The 16,766-nt window shown below is 40.9% G+C and overlaps 1 protein-coding gene across 12 annotated transcripts in view; it reads left to right on the plus strand.

Annotated features, from left to right (window-relative positions):
* kiaa0232 (KIAA0232 ortholog) overlaps window positions 1-16,766 on the plus strand; it is a 114,496-nt gene that overhangs the window by 71,276 nt on the left and 26,454 nt on the right. For all 12 annotated transcript variants that reach the window (XM_048605601.1, XM_048605564.1, XM_048605596.1 and 9 more), the window contains 3 exons: window positions 2,157-2,226; window positions 8,810-8,894; window positions 9,237-12,525. In XM_048605601.1, coding sequence (XP_048461558.1) covers window positions 2,157-2,226; window positions 8,810-8,894; window positions 9,237-12,525 — 3,444 coding nt within the window. The remainder of the gene's footprint in view (window positions 1-2,156; window positions 2,227-8,809; window positions 8,895-9,236; window positions 12,526-16,766) is intronic.

A 16,766-nucleotide genomic window follows, 5' to 3' on the forward strand; every position in this document is an offset into this window, starting at 1 on the left:
TAACCCCTGAATTATAGAAACAATGGTAATTCCTCTCAATTTCCAAAAAAACAGTATTGGGCACCAAGGAGAGAATATGCAAATCTTTGGTCACCACTAGAATATTGCATCTGTTTTAGACAACAGACTTTAGGAAGGATTTGATAGAGACATAGAAGATTATTACAAGTCTCAACAAGGTAGCCAAAGAGACGCTGTTTTGGTTGGTTGATCCTGTAAGGACTAGATACTTATGGATAGATTTGTGATTTTGGGCAAGAGCAACACGGGAAATATGAAGAACCACCTTTTAATGCATTAAATGTTAATGACCAGGCTGGTGGAAGTGAAAATAATCGATGGTTTCCAAAGGAAGTTGGATGAACATGCAGGACTACAGAAAGTGAGAATAGGACTGACTGGATTGCTCTACTCTGAGCCAACGTGGACTTGATTGGCTATGTGGCCTCCTGTGCTGTAATGATTCCTACCTGAATAGATAGAACAAGGCAGTCGCATGGACTATGTAGGATTTTAAATCCTCAATTTGACCGCTTCGGTAAACTCATCACTAGAAATATGAAGCAGGCTCCGTGGTTAGCACTGCTGCCTCAGTGCTAGGGACCCGGGTTCAATTCCGCCCTTGGGCGACTGTCTGTGTGGAGTTTGCACTTTCTCCCCGTGTCTGCGTCGGTTTCCTCCGGGTGCTTCGGTTTCCTCCCACAGTCCAAAGATGTGCAGGCTAGGTGGATTGGCTATGCTAAATTACCCATAGTGTTCAAGAGATTCCTAGATTAGGAGGAGTTAAAGGGGGATGGGTCTGGGTGGGATGCCCTGAGGGTCAGTGTGGACTTGTTGGGCCAAAGGGCCTGTTTCCACACTGTACGGCTTCTATGATTCTATGAATGAAATTTATCGTGTCGTGATTGTTGTGGAGTCTGACTTAAGAAAAGATGATTTAGTACTTTTCTTTCTGGAAAACATCTCAACCAGTGTTTGAAATGCAGTTACTGTATGTACAATCAATTCATACATAATGACATTTACAGAAGGCATCAAGATGATTAGCCACCTATCCTTGTTTTAGGATGCTCGTTCAGAAGAATTTGATAGCAGGACACCAGGAGAATTCTGCTTAAAGTCTGGTGTCAGTTAGGACAGACTTCAGTTTGAAACAAACAGAAACAGAAATTGCTAGAGAAACTCGGCAGGTTTAGCAGCATCGGTAGAGAGAAAAGAACAGTTGAAGTTTTGACTCCCCCAGTTCGACTTCTATCAAAGTTGTCACCTCTGACCATGTGCCAATTTACACTGCTTTTACACATTTCTCATTTCACTGGCCAAGTTTACTTGCTCAAGGCTGAGTTGAGAACTAATTTCACAACCTTCTGAATATGAGGAATGGTTACTGCCACCTGGACCAAGCTGGTCACTTTGCACGTGTAATAGCTGTTTCTTGCTTCAAGATTTTAGGATTTCCCTGCCGTGGGAAGTATGTTGCTTTCATGAAGTGTTGATTTTGCGATTTTTCAGCTCAAGGTGATGAGTATATCTGTGCTGTCATGCATGCCTTTTGTAGGTTTGATGATGCCGTTATTTAAAATTGATGTCACTTTCTCTATACCACTTTGGCTATGTGATTTTATTGTTACATAATCTGATTGATTTGAAGAAGAATTAAACTTCTCTTCTGATTTGGTTGCTTCACTTGGCTGTTGTGTTGGGTGTTTATGCTACCTTCTGTAGTCAACCAGTTCAGACCGAAACAAGGCTTGACCAGTTTGAGTGCCTTTAGGAAATGTGACCTTGAATATTTTTCAGCCTCTTCATTTGTGAAAATTGGGAAGTCAGGAATTTTACAATGGTAGGTAATTTATGTTATATGGTATTTGTGTGCTGTGATCAGTTGCTATGAAAGCTAACCACATCTGTGTAGGTGCTGATTTAGTATTAACTAGTATACATTGATCTGTAGTCGTTTTGTGAAATTTCAAGCCAAACACAATGGGAACTTCTTTTTTGACTAAAAGCATCTGTTGCACCATGTACATCAAACATGATCAGTTATCACCACAATATTTACTCAGGAAATAGTGCTTCCTAAATATAAGAATTGTTTCAAATGTTAAAGTTGGATTTGATCATTGTATTTCATTTCTTTTCTTTTCTTTTCTTAGAGTTCTGGAATTGAGACTTTAGTGGAGGAGCTTTGTTCCAAATTGAAAGAACTGCAGAATAAGCAAAAAGGTATGTTTGTTTCAATGTAAGTGTTTTTGAGTACTGTCTGTTGAAGTTTTTAGAAAACTACAGGGGGGTGTACACCTAAGGTCTGAATCCAAGATGTCACATGGCAATTTCCCAAGCTGGCATAGTTCCAGAACACTTGAAAACGTGAATCCACTGTAAAGTTAACATCAAGGGTTTTTTAAAAATCTTGGTTATATTCAAATTTTCAAGTATTCACAAACTTCAATCACTTTTATTGAAGTTGTTCTTATCAACCTGTTTGGCTGTTTAAAATACTGATGTCTTCTTCCATTTCAAATGTAGACTTTATATTAGGAAAGAAATTTTATTTTTCCTCATTGATTAAAATTGTACTTTGATTATCTTTGAATACTTGTTTAAAAATTAGTCTGTCTCAATTTTTTTAGTTGCTCAGAGAAATGCTAGTTTAGAGTGCTTCAGCATTCATTTTCACATTTACAGGCCAGGAAACCATGTGGTGCTACAGAATTGTTATTTCAAATGATGATTGACTCAGTGAAGCCTAATGACAATGGTTAGAAGGTAGTTCTAATCGAGTTACATCAGTCAGATCAAAATCAACTAGATTTAAGTAAAGCATGTTTGCACAAATTTTAAAAAGCACGGAGTCAAAAGATGTTTAACGTCATAATTGTTTCTCCAAAGACTAGAGGACATAAGAAAAAGGAGTAGGAATAGACAGTTCAGCATCTTTGAAACAAAAACCGAGGTTACTGGAAAAGCTCAGCAGTTCTGGCAGCATCTGTGAAGAAAAAAAATCAGTTAACTTTTTTTGGGTCTGGTGACCCTTCCTCACCATCATAGACCTTTATCTTGCGTTAAAGACTTGGGTTAATTTTATACTTCAGCTCTGCCTTATTCTCCATCCCTGATTCCCTTTAAAATCCAAAATTCTGTTCATTAGTCATAAACCTTTTCAATATCCACTGCATTCACAGACCTGTGGTTCAGAAGCTCCTAAGATCTGCAACCCTTTGAGGGAAGAAATGTATTCTCATCTCCGTTCACAAAAGCTGAAGAGTTATTCTGAGAGAGTGACTCTAATTTTAAACTTCTCTGTCAGGAAAATGTCTCCCAAAGTAAATCTGCCTAAGAATTTTAAGTTTCAATGTGATGCTAAACGGTCTGTGGCTGATATTGCCTAACCAAAATAAATACAGTTCTCATACAGCCAGAATCTGTGGGCTTCCTTATATCTTTTCCATATTGTATTAAATTGGTATTTGCTGATGGCATTTAGTGCAGTGTTGAAAAGATTGAAGTCAAGTTTGTTAGCCTAAGGTTCCAGACCTGCAGAAAACTTGCAATATTTTTTTGCTATCCTACTCGGAAATTGATTAATAATTCATTCATTGTAATTGGAAGTTTTATCCCAAGCTTAAAAGGTGAGTGGCATGGCAGTATTTTGGTCAAGAAAGGTGCTGCACTTGTGTATAGAAACATGATATATTATTTTGGATTGTTACAGTAAAAAAAAAAGTTGGACTGAGATCTAAATGAGTTGATCAGCTGTTCTGTGTTCTGTTGGACTATCTGAGAAATTAAATTGTTTAATCTGGCCTTGTTGAAATGTAAGCGATTTGACAGCTGAAGTTTGGACAAATACATATAAGGGTACGTGCAAAACGCACAGTGCCCATTTATTACATCCCCTGAATTACAAGACCACAAATAGATATCTGGCAGTCATAGTAATGCACCTTAAATTTTTAGTATGTAGGTCCTTGCAAATCTTTTTGAATGGCAACTTAAAAGGTCAGATTTGTGCCTGGCATGTGTGTGAACTTTCAGGTTGCTGTCTATCCTTGCAGTTTGGAGGGAATATCAGTGAGTCAAATGTGCTATTCAAGATCCTGCTTCTGGCAACAGCTGACCCTTGGGAACTTGCAAAGATACTTGTAAGAGACTGGGTCTGTGTAGCAACTTTATGAAAGGCAATTAGTTATGGAAATGATATGTAATGATACCATTGATGATAAATTTAATGTTAGACTGCTCATTGGGTTTCATAATAAAGTTGTAAAAATGTACCATCAAAGATGATTAAACATTGGTATAGCACTCGATCCCTCACTGAGATTCTGTTTAGGTACTATATATGAGCATGGCCACCATAATGCAGCATTTGCAAAAAGACAGTATCAGGCATCGCTGAAATCTTTTTCCAGGATAACAGGCAATGTTCTGCTACTTAACTCATCTGCTCTAATGTTTAAAGTCCTGAAAGAATTCTGAAATGAGACTAAAATGATTATTTTTAAATGGAAACCTCGGGAAGCGAAAATGGTCCAGGTAAGTATGGAATAAAATTAGGTCTTCATTATCCATTAAGCCTTTCCCTCCACATCTTGTCCAATTAGCCCTGTGATCTTTATACAGCCCATACAATTCCATGTTGGAGGAAGGTGAACACAGATTTTTAGTACTAAAGTCGATTTTAAATTTTACTCCCAGAACCAAATTTAAGCCAAGTTTCGCCTCGTCTTCCTATTTTGAGTTTACTATCATCACTTGCATTCCAATTTGTACAATTTATGGTTCCAGCAGTATACTTTTGTCTTTTTTCAAAAATCCTTTAGCCAAAAGAGAATTTATTCAGCTTTAAGCACAGTGCTTTACCTGGAAATGTGTACCATGTAGTCGCTGTCTTTAAAAAGTGAAGTTTCGTCTTGCCTCATGCTTATGTACTCCGCACAAAATAGAAGACATTGGTGCAGAGATTACTTTGAACACCAAAATGACAGCATGCACAGAAGCAGACCCTGATGTCTACGGGGCCACAACAGGCTGGAGGAAGTGTCTACACCACCCATCATTGTGTTACAGTTTCCATGTTGTCAGCAGCTGTGTATATGCAGATGGCAACCCCTGTGGCTGTTCCAAGGGGAGGGATTAGGGAAAAGACAGGGAGTGAGATGGAGCTTTCCTTCATGAAGTAGCTGCTTGTTGTCTGGCCTCTATTCACAGCAGTGGTAGGCAATGCACAGGTGCAGTGCCAAATAGAGTTTGGAACATGTATAGTACGAGTTCTGGTAACGGAAGGTCATTAGTTTCTCAGATCCACAACTGCAATGTTTTTGTTTGAGCAGAGTGTGCAGTTGGACTGGTCAGCTCTGGAAATGTGTGGGCTGCAAACCCCAGAAAATAACGTAATAGAAAATAATGAGGTTTCGGTCAGCTGCTATTGTCACTTTGCAGTGATCGTGTTCCTGTGCATGCTTGGGCAGTGCATCACTTAGTGGTATTCACAATAAATGCAGTCTGTTGTGTGATAACTATAATATTATATCTGCCAAAACTTTGTCATGGTAAATGTATGGATTGTGCACCCCCACACGAGTCTTTATTCTTAAAAAAAGGAATTGAGTATAGTTCTATGAACCTCTTCTAAAATATATCTTGATTCTGTCATTTATATTTTTATCCATGTAAGCTGTGTAATCAGTAATGATCTTTTTTTTGTTCCTTGTTTAGTCACTTAATCTGGGCATAACCAACACTTTCTCTCACTGATTCTGCACCGCCCCACCCCCACCGCCTTTTGATTGTAGTCATATCTACTGAGTACAGTGAAAATCTTTGTTTTGCAAGCAGTATGGGCAGCTCATAGCAAGCAAGGAAATATGGATCATAAGCATACAGGTTACATCTGCTCAGGAGATTTGCAGGCAAGATGAACATTATTTGAAGTTAGAGATGTCCATTAATAACGGCAGGCAAGAAGCTGTTCTTAAATTTTCTGGTACGAGTTGGAGCTTCTGTGTCTAGTGCTTGTTCAAAGAGGTTGGTAGAGAGCGTTACTGGGGTGGGTGGGGTCTTTGGCAGCCTGTCTACAGCAACGCAAAGTGTAAATGGAGTCCAGGGATGGGAGGTTGGCTTCCGTGATAGTCTGGGCTATGCAGAGAACCTTTTTGTGGTTTGTTTTTTTTTTAGGTCCTGGCAGAGCAGTTGCCCTACCAGGCCGTTATGTACATAGTTGGTATACTTTCTACGGTGCATCTGTAAAAGTTGGTGACAGTCCTTATTTCCTGAGGCGTTGTACCACCTTGACCGTTGCGTGCAGATGGGAACTCCAGATCAGATTGTTGGTTATTGTCATTCCTCAGAACTTGATGCTGTCAAACCTCTCCACTTCAGCTCCATTGATGTAGATGGGGGTATGTCCTCCTTTCTGCCTGAAGTCAACGATAAGTTCTTTTGTTTTGCCGATATTGAGCGAGAGGTTGTTACTGTTGCACCATAACATCAAGCCCTTGATCTCCTTCCTGTTTTCTGACTCATCGTTGTTTTGATATCCATCCTGTCACACGTGTCATCAGCGAACATAAGATGGTGTTCGTTCAGAATTCAGCTGCACAATCATGTGTGTCTGGGGAGTACGGGGGTGGGGCTGAATGCATCCTAGGGGGCTCCAGTGTTGAGGATTATGGTGGGCGAGGTGCTGTTTTCTACCTTCACTGTGGTCTGTGGGCCAGGATGCGGAGGATCCCTTTGCAGAGGGCACAGCCAAGACCTAGGTCTCGAAGTTTTCAGACTAGTCTGGGGATTATTGCATTGAAGGCAGAACTCTAGTTGACAAATAGGAGTCTGACGTCGGTGTCCTTGTTATCCGGATATTCCAGGGATGAGTGCAGGGCTAAGGAAATGGCATCCCGCTGTGGACCTGTTTTGTCAGTAGGCAAATTGCAGATGATCGAGGCAGATTGTGAGGCCAGAATTGATGTGGACCATGACCAACCCCTCGAAGCACTTCATGTTGATGGAGTCAAGAGTACTGCGCAGTAGTCATTAAGGCATGTTGTTTGTGTTTTCTTTGGTACTGGGATTATGGTGGCCTTCTTGAAGCAGGTAGGGACACCTTGTAAAAGGAGGAGGTTGAGGATGTCAGTGAATACCTCCTCCAGCTGGTCTCCACATGATCCAAGTGCACAGCCCTCCCTCTTCCCCCCCCTCTCTGCTTCTCCTCCTCCTCCTCCTCCTCCTCCTCCTCCTCCTCCTCCGACTTTCCCCACACAGTGCATGAACTGGATGTTAATTTTGCCACTCTCCTTTGCAACCCATCAACTATCCCCACCACTGACATCATGGACTCGGCAGAAAAGGAATCACATTTCCTCAACATCTATCTTCAGAGAGCCCCTCAAGTAGTCAAAAAAGTTGTCATTGTCCTCCTGTTGATGATGAATGGTTTGATGGACATAGTTCACAGATAATATCACTCCTCTTTTACTGCATCCAGACTCAAACCTTGCTGAATTTCTCACCAACATATCTCTCTGCTTTGCCCTCTGAGCAACTGCAACAAGTGACTTTTCAACCTCTAATTTCAACTTCCATCTTCCGTTGGTGTCTCTTCTGAGTTCACTGCACTTATGTTCTCTCTTCGCCTCCTCTTTCACATTATCTCTTCTGGTTGTATCCCCTTGATCTTGTCATTTCATGTGACCTATCTATTCTATCATCAAACTGAGATTTTATATCCCACATCTCTTGCATATCTGTTTACCTTTCCAACTCCATTTTCTTCTGCACCTGTCCCTAGGGGAAAGAATTCTTTCATCAATTTGTTTTCGCCATCACTGCCACCCCTAACCCCTTTAAAACATGAGCTAGTGTTGCCTGAGAGAGCTTCAAAACTGTTGCCTTTGGCTGTCTATTTGCAGTTTTTAATGTATCTTCCAATTTGCTCAATTGCACTCGAGCCTCTGTCTTCAGATTCCCGTGACTCCAGTATGATCTCATCTTTGTTCGCAGAAGTTCAAGCAGTGCTGATTGCATGTTGATGGTGCACATTTGGTTTCGCCATTCATCCTCCGATCTGGCTGGCTGTTGGCTTAGAACTGTTTGCATCAATTGTTGCATTTTACAACCTATTAATTGTCAATGTCCAAAAAATCAGACTTTTGTGGAATTACTCAAAAAGACCAGCTTAAATGTAAGTTAGTTAAGTACTTTTTTGGCCTCTTTTTTGTATATAACCTTGCCCAGTCATATTTTTGATTATGACTCATGGTGCATCTTCTGCAGATTTCACTTTCTTGCTATTGCTTTTCATTAGAAATTTGATAGTTCAAGAGAAGTAGAACATAGCAACTGAATTACTATATTTAACCATTTTATCATAGAACATTTTTATCACTTTAATTAAGTACTTATTTTACTTTAGACTAAGAAAATATTGTGTGCTAGGAAAAGATGAAACAGCTGAGTCATACCGGTTTAGTGGGCCTAATAACCACAGACAAGATGGTCTCCAACTTCATATTTTTCTTCCTTGTCAAAAGCTTGAGAAAGTTTCCATATGATACTTCAAAACAAAAACCAAAGGCTTGACTTTAATATCCATGTGGTGTTTTATATCATAGATCAATGTGAATTCAGAAGTAGTTGAGATGATGTGATAACTTTTTCGTTTAACACTATTTCAAGGTTTCTACCATCTGCTCCTACTTCTTTCTAACAATCATTTTCGTGAATTGTGGTGAAATATAATGAACAAAATAACAATCATTCATACAAGAACAACCTGAATTTATTTCTGTTTCCTCTTTGCCAATTTCAGAAGAGAAGCAAGTTAGTAAGAAAGCAGAAGGATCTCAGACTCCTGAAATTATAGAATCTCCTTCCACCAAGGATCAGGTAGAAATGTAAGTGTTAAACTTATTCATCTGTTTTAAAACACAGTTACCGTTTCAGGGCACATTCTGGATTAACACTTTTGGTTTGTTTTCTTCCAAGGTATTTAGTGTTTCTAACTCCTACAAATCTTGATTATTTTGTAAAGTAAATCAATCAATGTGTTTACATGTAAAATTGATATCATTGCTTGTGTGTTGATAGCTGTATTTTCAGTGAAGACTATTGGAATATGAATTTACAGAAACTTCTGAAGGGATCAGTGAATTCAAAGTTGACAAATGTAATTATGATGTCAATAATTAAAAATTCATTAACCTAGATCACTTAACTCATTTGCATTTTATTTTTAGGTATTATGAGGCATTTCCACCTCTTTCTGAGAAGCCAATCTGTCTGCAAGAAATCATGACTGTGTGGAATAAAGCTAAAGCTTGTTCATTTTCTGGTGGTTCTTCTTCATCTGCTGCTCCACAAACAAGCACTGATACATCCTCTCCAAAAGATTGCAACAGTGAAGGTGAAGGTACTAGAGCACGAACAAATGAGGCTCCTATCACTACAAGTAGTAGTCGTATGTTCAGAAGAAGTAAAAAGGAAAAAGAAAATAGGCACAACAATAGCTTGCCAGAACAGAAACCCACTACAGGAAAGAAGCAGATCAGACACCGGTCAGAAGGAAAGATGCGCCCTCGTTCATGGTCCTCTGGTTCCAGTGAAGCAGGCTCAAGCTCAAGTGGGAACCAGTATGAGTTTAAAGGTCCCACCAAAGCTGTAAAAATCAGACACAAAATGAGAGAAACTGCTCGGAACAAAAAAGGGCGAAATGGACAAGTTAGGCTATCTTTGAAATCTGTTGACAAAGATGATCGCAAAAGCACCTGTGGGAGCAGCAGCAGTGGACCGACCAAACAGCTGTGCAAAAAAGGAAAAAGATTTACGAAAGAAACGAGAAGGAAAACAAATGGCACCAGTGATACAAAAGATCTTAACAATGGGAGTGGAAGGGAACAAGAATTTAAAGAAGAACCATTATGGTACACTGAACCAATTGCAGAGTACTGGTTCCCTCCAAGTAGAAAAAGTAAGCTAGAAACTGCATACCGGAATAGCGTAGCTGCTAATGATAGTGAATCTTTGACTTTGGAAGAGCTTTCAGAGACAATGCAGGGTCTTTGTATTAGTAACAATAATTTCCAAACATACCTCGCGGCAGGTGCTTTCGTCGATGGTCACTTTGTTGAAATGCCTGCATTATTAGATGAGGCGAATGACCTCACTGGGACCTCCAGCTGTTCTAATCCCAAGGACAGTGATATTTTAGATGATATGCATCTATCTGAATTTACTCACTTCTATGAAGTGGATATTCACCAATCCATATTGGATCCTAGTGCCTCAAATTCGTTGCAAGGAGAGAGTCGAATTTTAAGCATGATTCGACGGAAAAGTACAGAGCAAACTGATTTTGAGGCAGACTGTTGTATAGTGTTAGATGGACTACAGTTGACAAGGGAAAGTGCAATATGGACAGATTCCCAAGCTTCTCTTGATGCAGAAGGATTGTTCTTAAATGATCTAGCAAATATAGCTCAATTTTGGGAGTGCTCTAGCTCTGAAGCAGAAGGAGAAAGCTTTGCTGGGGATTCCCCCATTACGCTTTCTCCTATTGTGGATAATACAGTGTGTGATGCAAGTAGCAGCACTGGCAATCAAGAAGAACACTTTTCAGAAGCAAATGAAGGGTCTGGTTTAAACTCCACTTGTTTTTCTCTGTTTGAAGTGCAATATGATAATTCTACTTCACCGTTCTGTTTTGATGGACTTAGCCTGGGAAATCAGAACAGTGATATTGGAGGCTGGGCAGATTTACCAGGGAAAACACAGTCTCGTTTGCTTATATGGACCAAAAATAGTGCCTTTGATGAAAATGACCACTGCTCAAATCTTTCAACACGAACCTGCAGCCCATGGTCACATTCTGAAGAAACACGTTCAGATATTGAAACCTCCTTTGGTATTCAGATGGAGGAGTCCACTAAATTTAATGCAGATGAGATTGATTGTATAGTCCCTGGCATTTCATCCAGCCTTCTTGATGAAGACCTCTTAGATTTATTGCATGAGGACACTCCTTCACAAACAGATGGAGCTTTACGAAATATAACAAGCATGACTTTCAAACAGAAATCCAAGCTGGAGTCGGTGTGTGGAATTCAGTTGGAAGAAGAAGAAAACAAGGAATGTGAAACTGTGGAAATTTTTGCAGAGCAGATGGCCACTCGTGGGGACAGCTATGGCTCAGAAGTTATAAAGGACATTTGGACAGCCATAGCAGAAAATAATGCCGCAGCAACACTAGATGTAGAACGATCAGAAGAGGATTTTTTTTCTGGTGAGGTGAATGGTTGCCATTGCTGTTGTTTGGATATGGTAACAAAACAGGACATCCTGCAAGAGCCTCGTGAAAAGGCAGTGCAACGGTCTGAATATCACTTGTGGGAGTGCCAGAAGGAAAACCTAGAGGCCCAAGCCGTTGCAACTGGAGAACTTGCAGAGATAGATGTAGGTGATTACACTGCACCTTCCAAACCTTGGGATATTGGTGCTGACAAAGAAAGTGCTTTTATTCTTGGTGGAGTCTATGGAGAACTGAAAACATTCGACAGTTGTGGAGACTGGGGTGTAGTTCCTCCTGATCCTGCAAAAGGTACTTTATTGCAGTGTGCAGCTTCAGATGTTGTGACCATAGCAGGTACAGATGTTTTTATGACCCCAGGCAGCAACTTTGCTCCTGGCCACAGACCATTGTGGAGATCTTGTGCTTCATTCACACCATGCGATCAGACAAGGAAAGGAGATGATAGGTTAAATACTGAGTTCTCTTTCATCTTCCATGAAGATTTATTGGGTAATTGCAGTAATTACCAGAGTCAAGAACCGAGTGTTGAGTATTCATTTTCCTCCTTTGACTTGAATAATCCTTTTTCACAAGTTCTTCATGTGGAATGTTCGTTTGAACCTGAAAGGCTTGCAACATTTAGTCCAGGCTTTAAGCCCAAATCTATACTGTGTTCAGACTCGGAAAGTGAAACGTTCCATCCTAAAATATATAGTATTGACAAAACACAGTACAGGGCTATTCGAATTTCACCGCGGACTCATTTCAGACCTATATCTGCCTCTGAGCTTTCACCAGGTGGAGGAAGTGAGTCAGAATTTGAGTCCGAAAAGGAGGACGTTACTATACCTGTCCTCTGCCAGACAGATTTGTTTGAGGATCAACAGGCAGACTTAAAGCCTTTGGAAGAAGATGCTGAGCGCGAAGGACATTATTATGGAAAGTTGGAGCTGGAATCAGGAAAATTCCTGCCGAGACTAAAAAAAGCTGGAATGGAAAAGAGCGCTCAGACTTCATTAGATTCTCACGAAGGATCTGGCAGCCTTTTACAAGCAGAACAGCAGTGCCCGGAATGTAATTTACAGGCATCAATTGGATGCACCAGTGTGAATAGTTGTGAAATAGATTTCAAGTTGAAGGTACCATGTGAAAAATTGGAAGTGTTCCAGAATCATACAATAGGTAGAAACTTTTCTGGATACAGTGAGGAAACTGATGTAAGAGCAGCATCTCTACAAGAGGTAAGTACCTCTGTTCAGTACATTGACAATTTGGACGTTCCTCTGTTGCAGGCAATAGTCTTCTAACAAGGTTGCAATAAGTAACTTCTTGCTACTTGTTCAGTTGCTGAGAGGTTATAAGAACGTAGAACATTACAGCGCAGTACAGGCCCTTCGGCCCTCGATGTTGCGCCGACCTGTGAAACCAATCTAACCTACACTTTCCATTATCATCCGTATGTTTATCCAATGACCATTTAAATGCCCTTCAAGTTGGCGAGTCTACTACTTTTGCAGGCAGGGCATTCCACGCCCTTACTACTCTCTCAGTAAAGAACCTACCTCTGACATCTGTCCGATATCTATCACCCCTCAATTTAAAGCTATGTCCCCTCGTGCTAGCCATCACCATCCGAGGAAAAAGGCTCCCACTGTCCACCCTATCTAATCCTCTGATCATCTTGTATGTCTCTATCAAGTCACCTCTTAAACTTCTTCTCCCGAACAAAAACAGCCTCAAGTCCCTCAGCCTTTCCTCATAAGACCTTCCCTCCATACCAGGCAACATCCTGGTAAATCTCCTCTGCGCCCTTTCCAATGCTTCCAAATGCTTCCACATGCTTCCTATAATGCGGCGTCCAGAACTGTACGCAATACTCCAAGTGCGGCCGCACCAGAGTTTTGTACAGCTGCAACATGACCTCATGGCTCCGAAACTCAATCTCTTTACCAATAAAACCTAACACACCGTACGCCGCCTTTCACAATGCTATCAACCTGGGTGGCAACTTTCAGTGATCTATGCACATGGACACCGAGATCTCTCTGCTCATCCACACTACCAAGAATCTTACCATTAGCCCAGTACTCTGTATTCCTGTTACTCCTTCCAAAGTGAATCACCTCACACTTTTCTGCATTAAACTCCATTTGCCACCTCTCAGCCCAGCTCTGCAGCTTATCTATGCCCCTCTGTAACCTGCAACATCCTTCCGCACTATCCACAACTCCACCGACTTTGGTGTCATCCGCAAATTTACTAACCCATCCTTCTACGCCCTCGTCCAGGTCATTTTATAAAAATGACAAACAGCAGTGGCCCCAAAACAGATCCTTGAGGTACACCACTAGTAACTGAACTCCAGGATGAACATTTCCCATCAACCACCACCCTCTGTCTTCTTACAGCTAGCCAATTTCTGATCCAAACCGCTAAATCACCCTCAATCCCATGCCTCTATTTTCTGCAATAGCCTACCGTGGGGAACCTTTTCAAACGCTTTACTGAAATCCACATACACCACATCAACCGCTTTACCCTCATCCACCTGTTTGGTCACCTTCTCGAAGAACTCAATAAGGTTTGTGAGGCACGACCTACCCTTCACAAAACCGTGTTGACTATCCCTAATCAAATTATTCCTTTCTAGATGATTATAAATCCTATCTCTTATAATCCTTTCCAACACTTCACCCACAACCGAAGTAAGGCTCACTGGTCTATAAGTACCAGGGTTGTCTCTACTCCCCTTCTTGAACAAGGGGACAACATTTGCTAGTCTCCAGTCTTCTGGCACTATTCCTGTAGACAATGACGACAAAGATCAAAGCCAAAGGCTCTGCAATCTCCTCTCTAGCTTCCCAGAGAATCCTAGGATAAATCCCATCCGGCCCAGGGGACTTATCCATTTTCACACCTTCCAGAATTGCTAACACCTCCTCCTTATGAACCTCAATCCCGTCTAGTCTAATAGTCTGTATCTCCGTATTCTCCTCGACAACACTGTCTTTTTCCTGTGTGAATACTGACGAAAAATATGCATTTAGCGCCTCTCCTATCTCTTCAGACTCCACGCACAACTTCTCACTACTGTCCTTGACTGGCCCTAATCTTACTCTAGTCATTCTTTTATTCCTGACATACCTATAGAAAGCTTTAGGGTTTTCCTTGATCCTACCTGCTAAAGACTTCTCATGTCCCCTCCTGGCTCTTCTTAGCTCTCTCTTTAGGTCCTTCCTGGCTAACTTGTAACTCTCAAGCGCCCTAACTGAGCTTTCACGCCTCATCTCTACATAAGCCTCCTTCTTCCTCTTGACAAAAGATTCAACTTCTTTAGTAAACCACGGTTCCCTCGCTCGACCACTTCCTCCCTGCCTGACAGGTACATACTTCTCAAGGACACGCAGTAGCTGTTCCTTGAACAAGCTCCACATTTCAATTGTGCCCAGCCCCTGCAGTTTCCTTCTCCATCCTAAGCATCCTAAATCTTGCATAATTGCCTCATAATTGCCTTTCCCCCAGCTATAACTCTTGCCCTGCGCTATATACCTATCCCTTTCCATCGCTAAAGTAAACGTAACCGAATTGCGGTCACTATCACCAAAGTGCTCACCTACCTCCAAATCTAACACCTGGCCTGGTTCATTACCCAGTACCAAATCTAATGTGGCCTCGCCTCTCGTTGGCCTATCAGGAAACCCTCCTGCACACATTGGACAAAAACTGACCCATCTAAAGTACTCGAACTATAGCGTTTCCAGTCAATATTTGGAAAGTTAAAGTCCCCCATAACAACTACCCTGTTACTTTTGCTCCTATCCAGAATCATCTTTGCAATCTTTTCCTCTACACGTCTGGAACTTTTCAGAGGCCTATAGAAAACTCCCAACAGGGTGACCTCTCCTTTCCTGGTTCTAACCTCAGCCCATACTACCTCAGTAGACGAGTCCTCATCAAACGTCCTTTCTGCCACCGTAATACCGTCCTTGACTAACAATGCCACAGCTCCCCCTCTTTTACCACCTTCCCTGATCTTGCTGAAACATCTAAACCCCGGAACCTGCAACAACCATTCCTGTCCCTGCTCTATCCATGTCTCCGAAATGGCCACAACATCGAAGTCCCAGGTACCAACCCATGCTGCAAGTTCACCCACCCTATTCTGGATGCTCGTGGCATTGAAGTAGACACACTTCAAACCACCTTCTTGCCTGCCGGTACACTCCTGTGACCTTGAAACCTTATTCATGACCTCGCTACTCTCAACCTCCTGTACACTGGAGCTACAATTGAGGTTCCCATCCCCCTGCTGAATTAGTTTAAACCCTTCCGAAGAGCATTAGCAAATTTCCCACCCAGGATATTGGTACCCCTCTGGTTCAGGTGTAGACCATCCCGTTTGTAGAGGTCCCACCTACCCCAGAATGAGCCCCAATTATCCAGGTATCTGAATCCCTCCCTCCTGCACACAATACTTAAAGACATAGTTAACAATGATCTTATCCCATTGATCAGGCTAACTGAGCTATGTTTCAAGACACGGTGAATCAAGATTATACAATTGTTTTGGAGGTTTCTTGTTGAATGGGTCACAATTAAGTCAGAACCTAACATTGTTGCCAAAGGGGTAACAAACTTTCGAAGTAAGGAGATTGAGAGGATTTGGAAAGAAAGTTGTACCTTAGTTCCTAGAAAATGGTTATTGTCTTATCTAATGCAAATGAATATGGATAAATAAATACTTTGTTCCCAACAAATCTGTGAATAAATCTGTATATTTCCACTGGAGCAAGTAACAATGCTATGTCCGAAAATGGCCACCCATTCAAGTAGTGGGTTTTTATAATAAGTGCCAAAAAATGAAAGATTTCTTAAAATAAACAAACGCATTACAAATTTCATTCAACTAATTTTTAAGCTTGAGGGGAAGAACTGATCTAAATTTGATATAAAAACAGGTGATTTTGTCATTTTAAATGCATGACATGCAATTATTTTGAATCCAATATCAAGTATGAAAATTCCAAACAAGTTGCAGTAGCCAGTAATTTGTTCATGGAGTTGAATAATCAGAAAGCAAGCTAAATGAAAACTTCACAGAAAAGAGACTGGTTAATTCACATCAGAAAACATTGCGCATTTGTAAGCTTATCCATAAATGGTTTTTAAAATCGTGATGTAGTTCATCTACTCAAGTTTGAAGTGAAAAAGTCTTTCTACTATAAGTAACTATGATCACATATTATTTGCTGATTTATTCATTGATTGATAAATTTGCTTGCTAACTTAATTTAAATGCAAATTGTGGATTGGTTGTCTACCACTTTTTTGAAGATTGACTTCAAATATTGGGGGAGGGGAAATAGCAGCACTTACAGCAATTACCAATAAAGAAACTTGTTCTTCCATTTTCCTGATGCGATAGCTAAAACATAAATCACAAAATGAGTGTGACTGACAAGTATGAAGACTTGAAAATTGC

Source organism: Rhincodon typus, chromosome 1 (assembly GCF_021869965.1).
Source record: "Rhincodon typus isolate 14 chromosome 1, sRhiTyp1.1, whole genome shotgun sequence".
NCBI classification, from domain to species: domain Eukaryota; kingdom Metazoa; phylum Chordata; class Chondrichthyes; order Orectolobiformes; family Rhincodontidae; genus Rhincodon; species Rhincodon typus.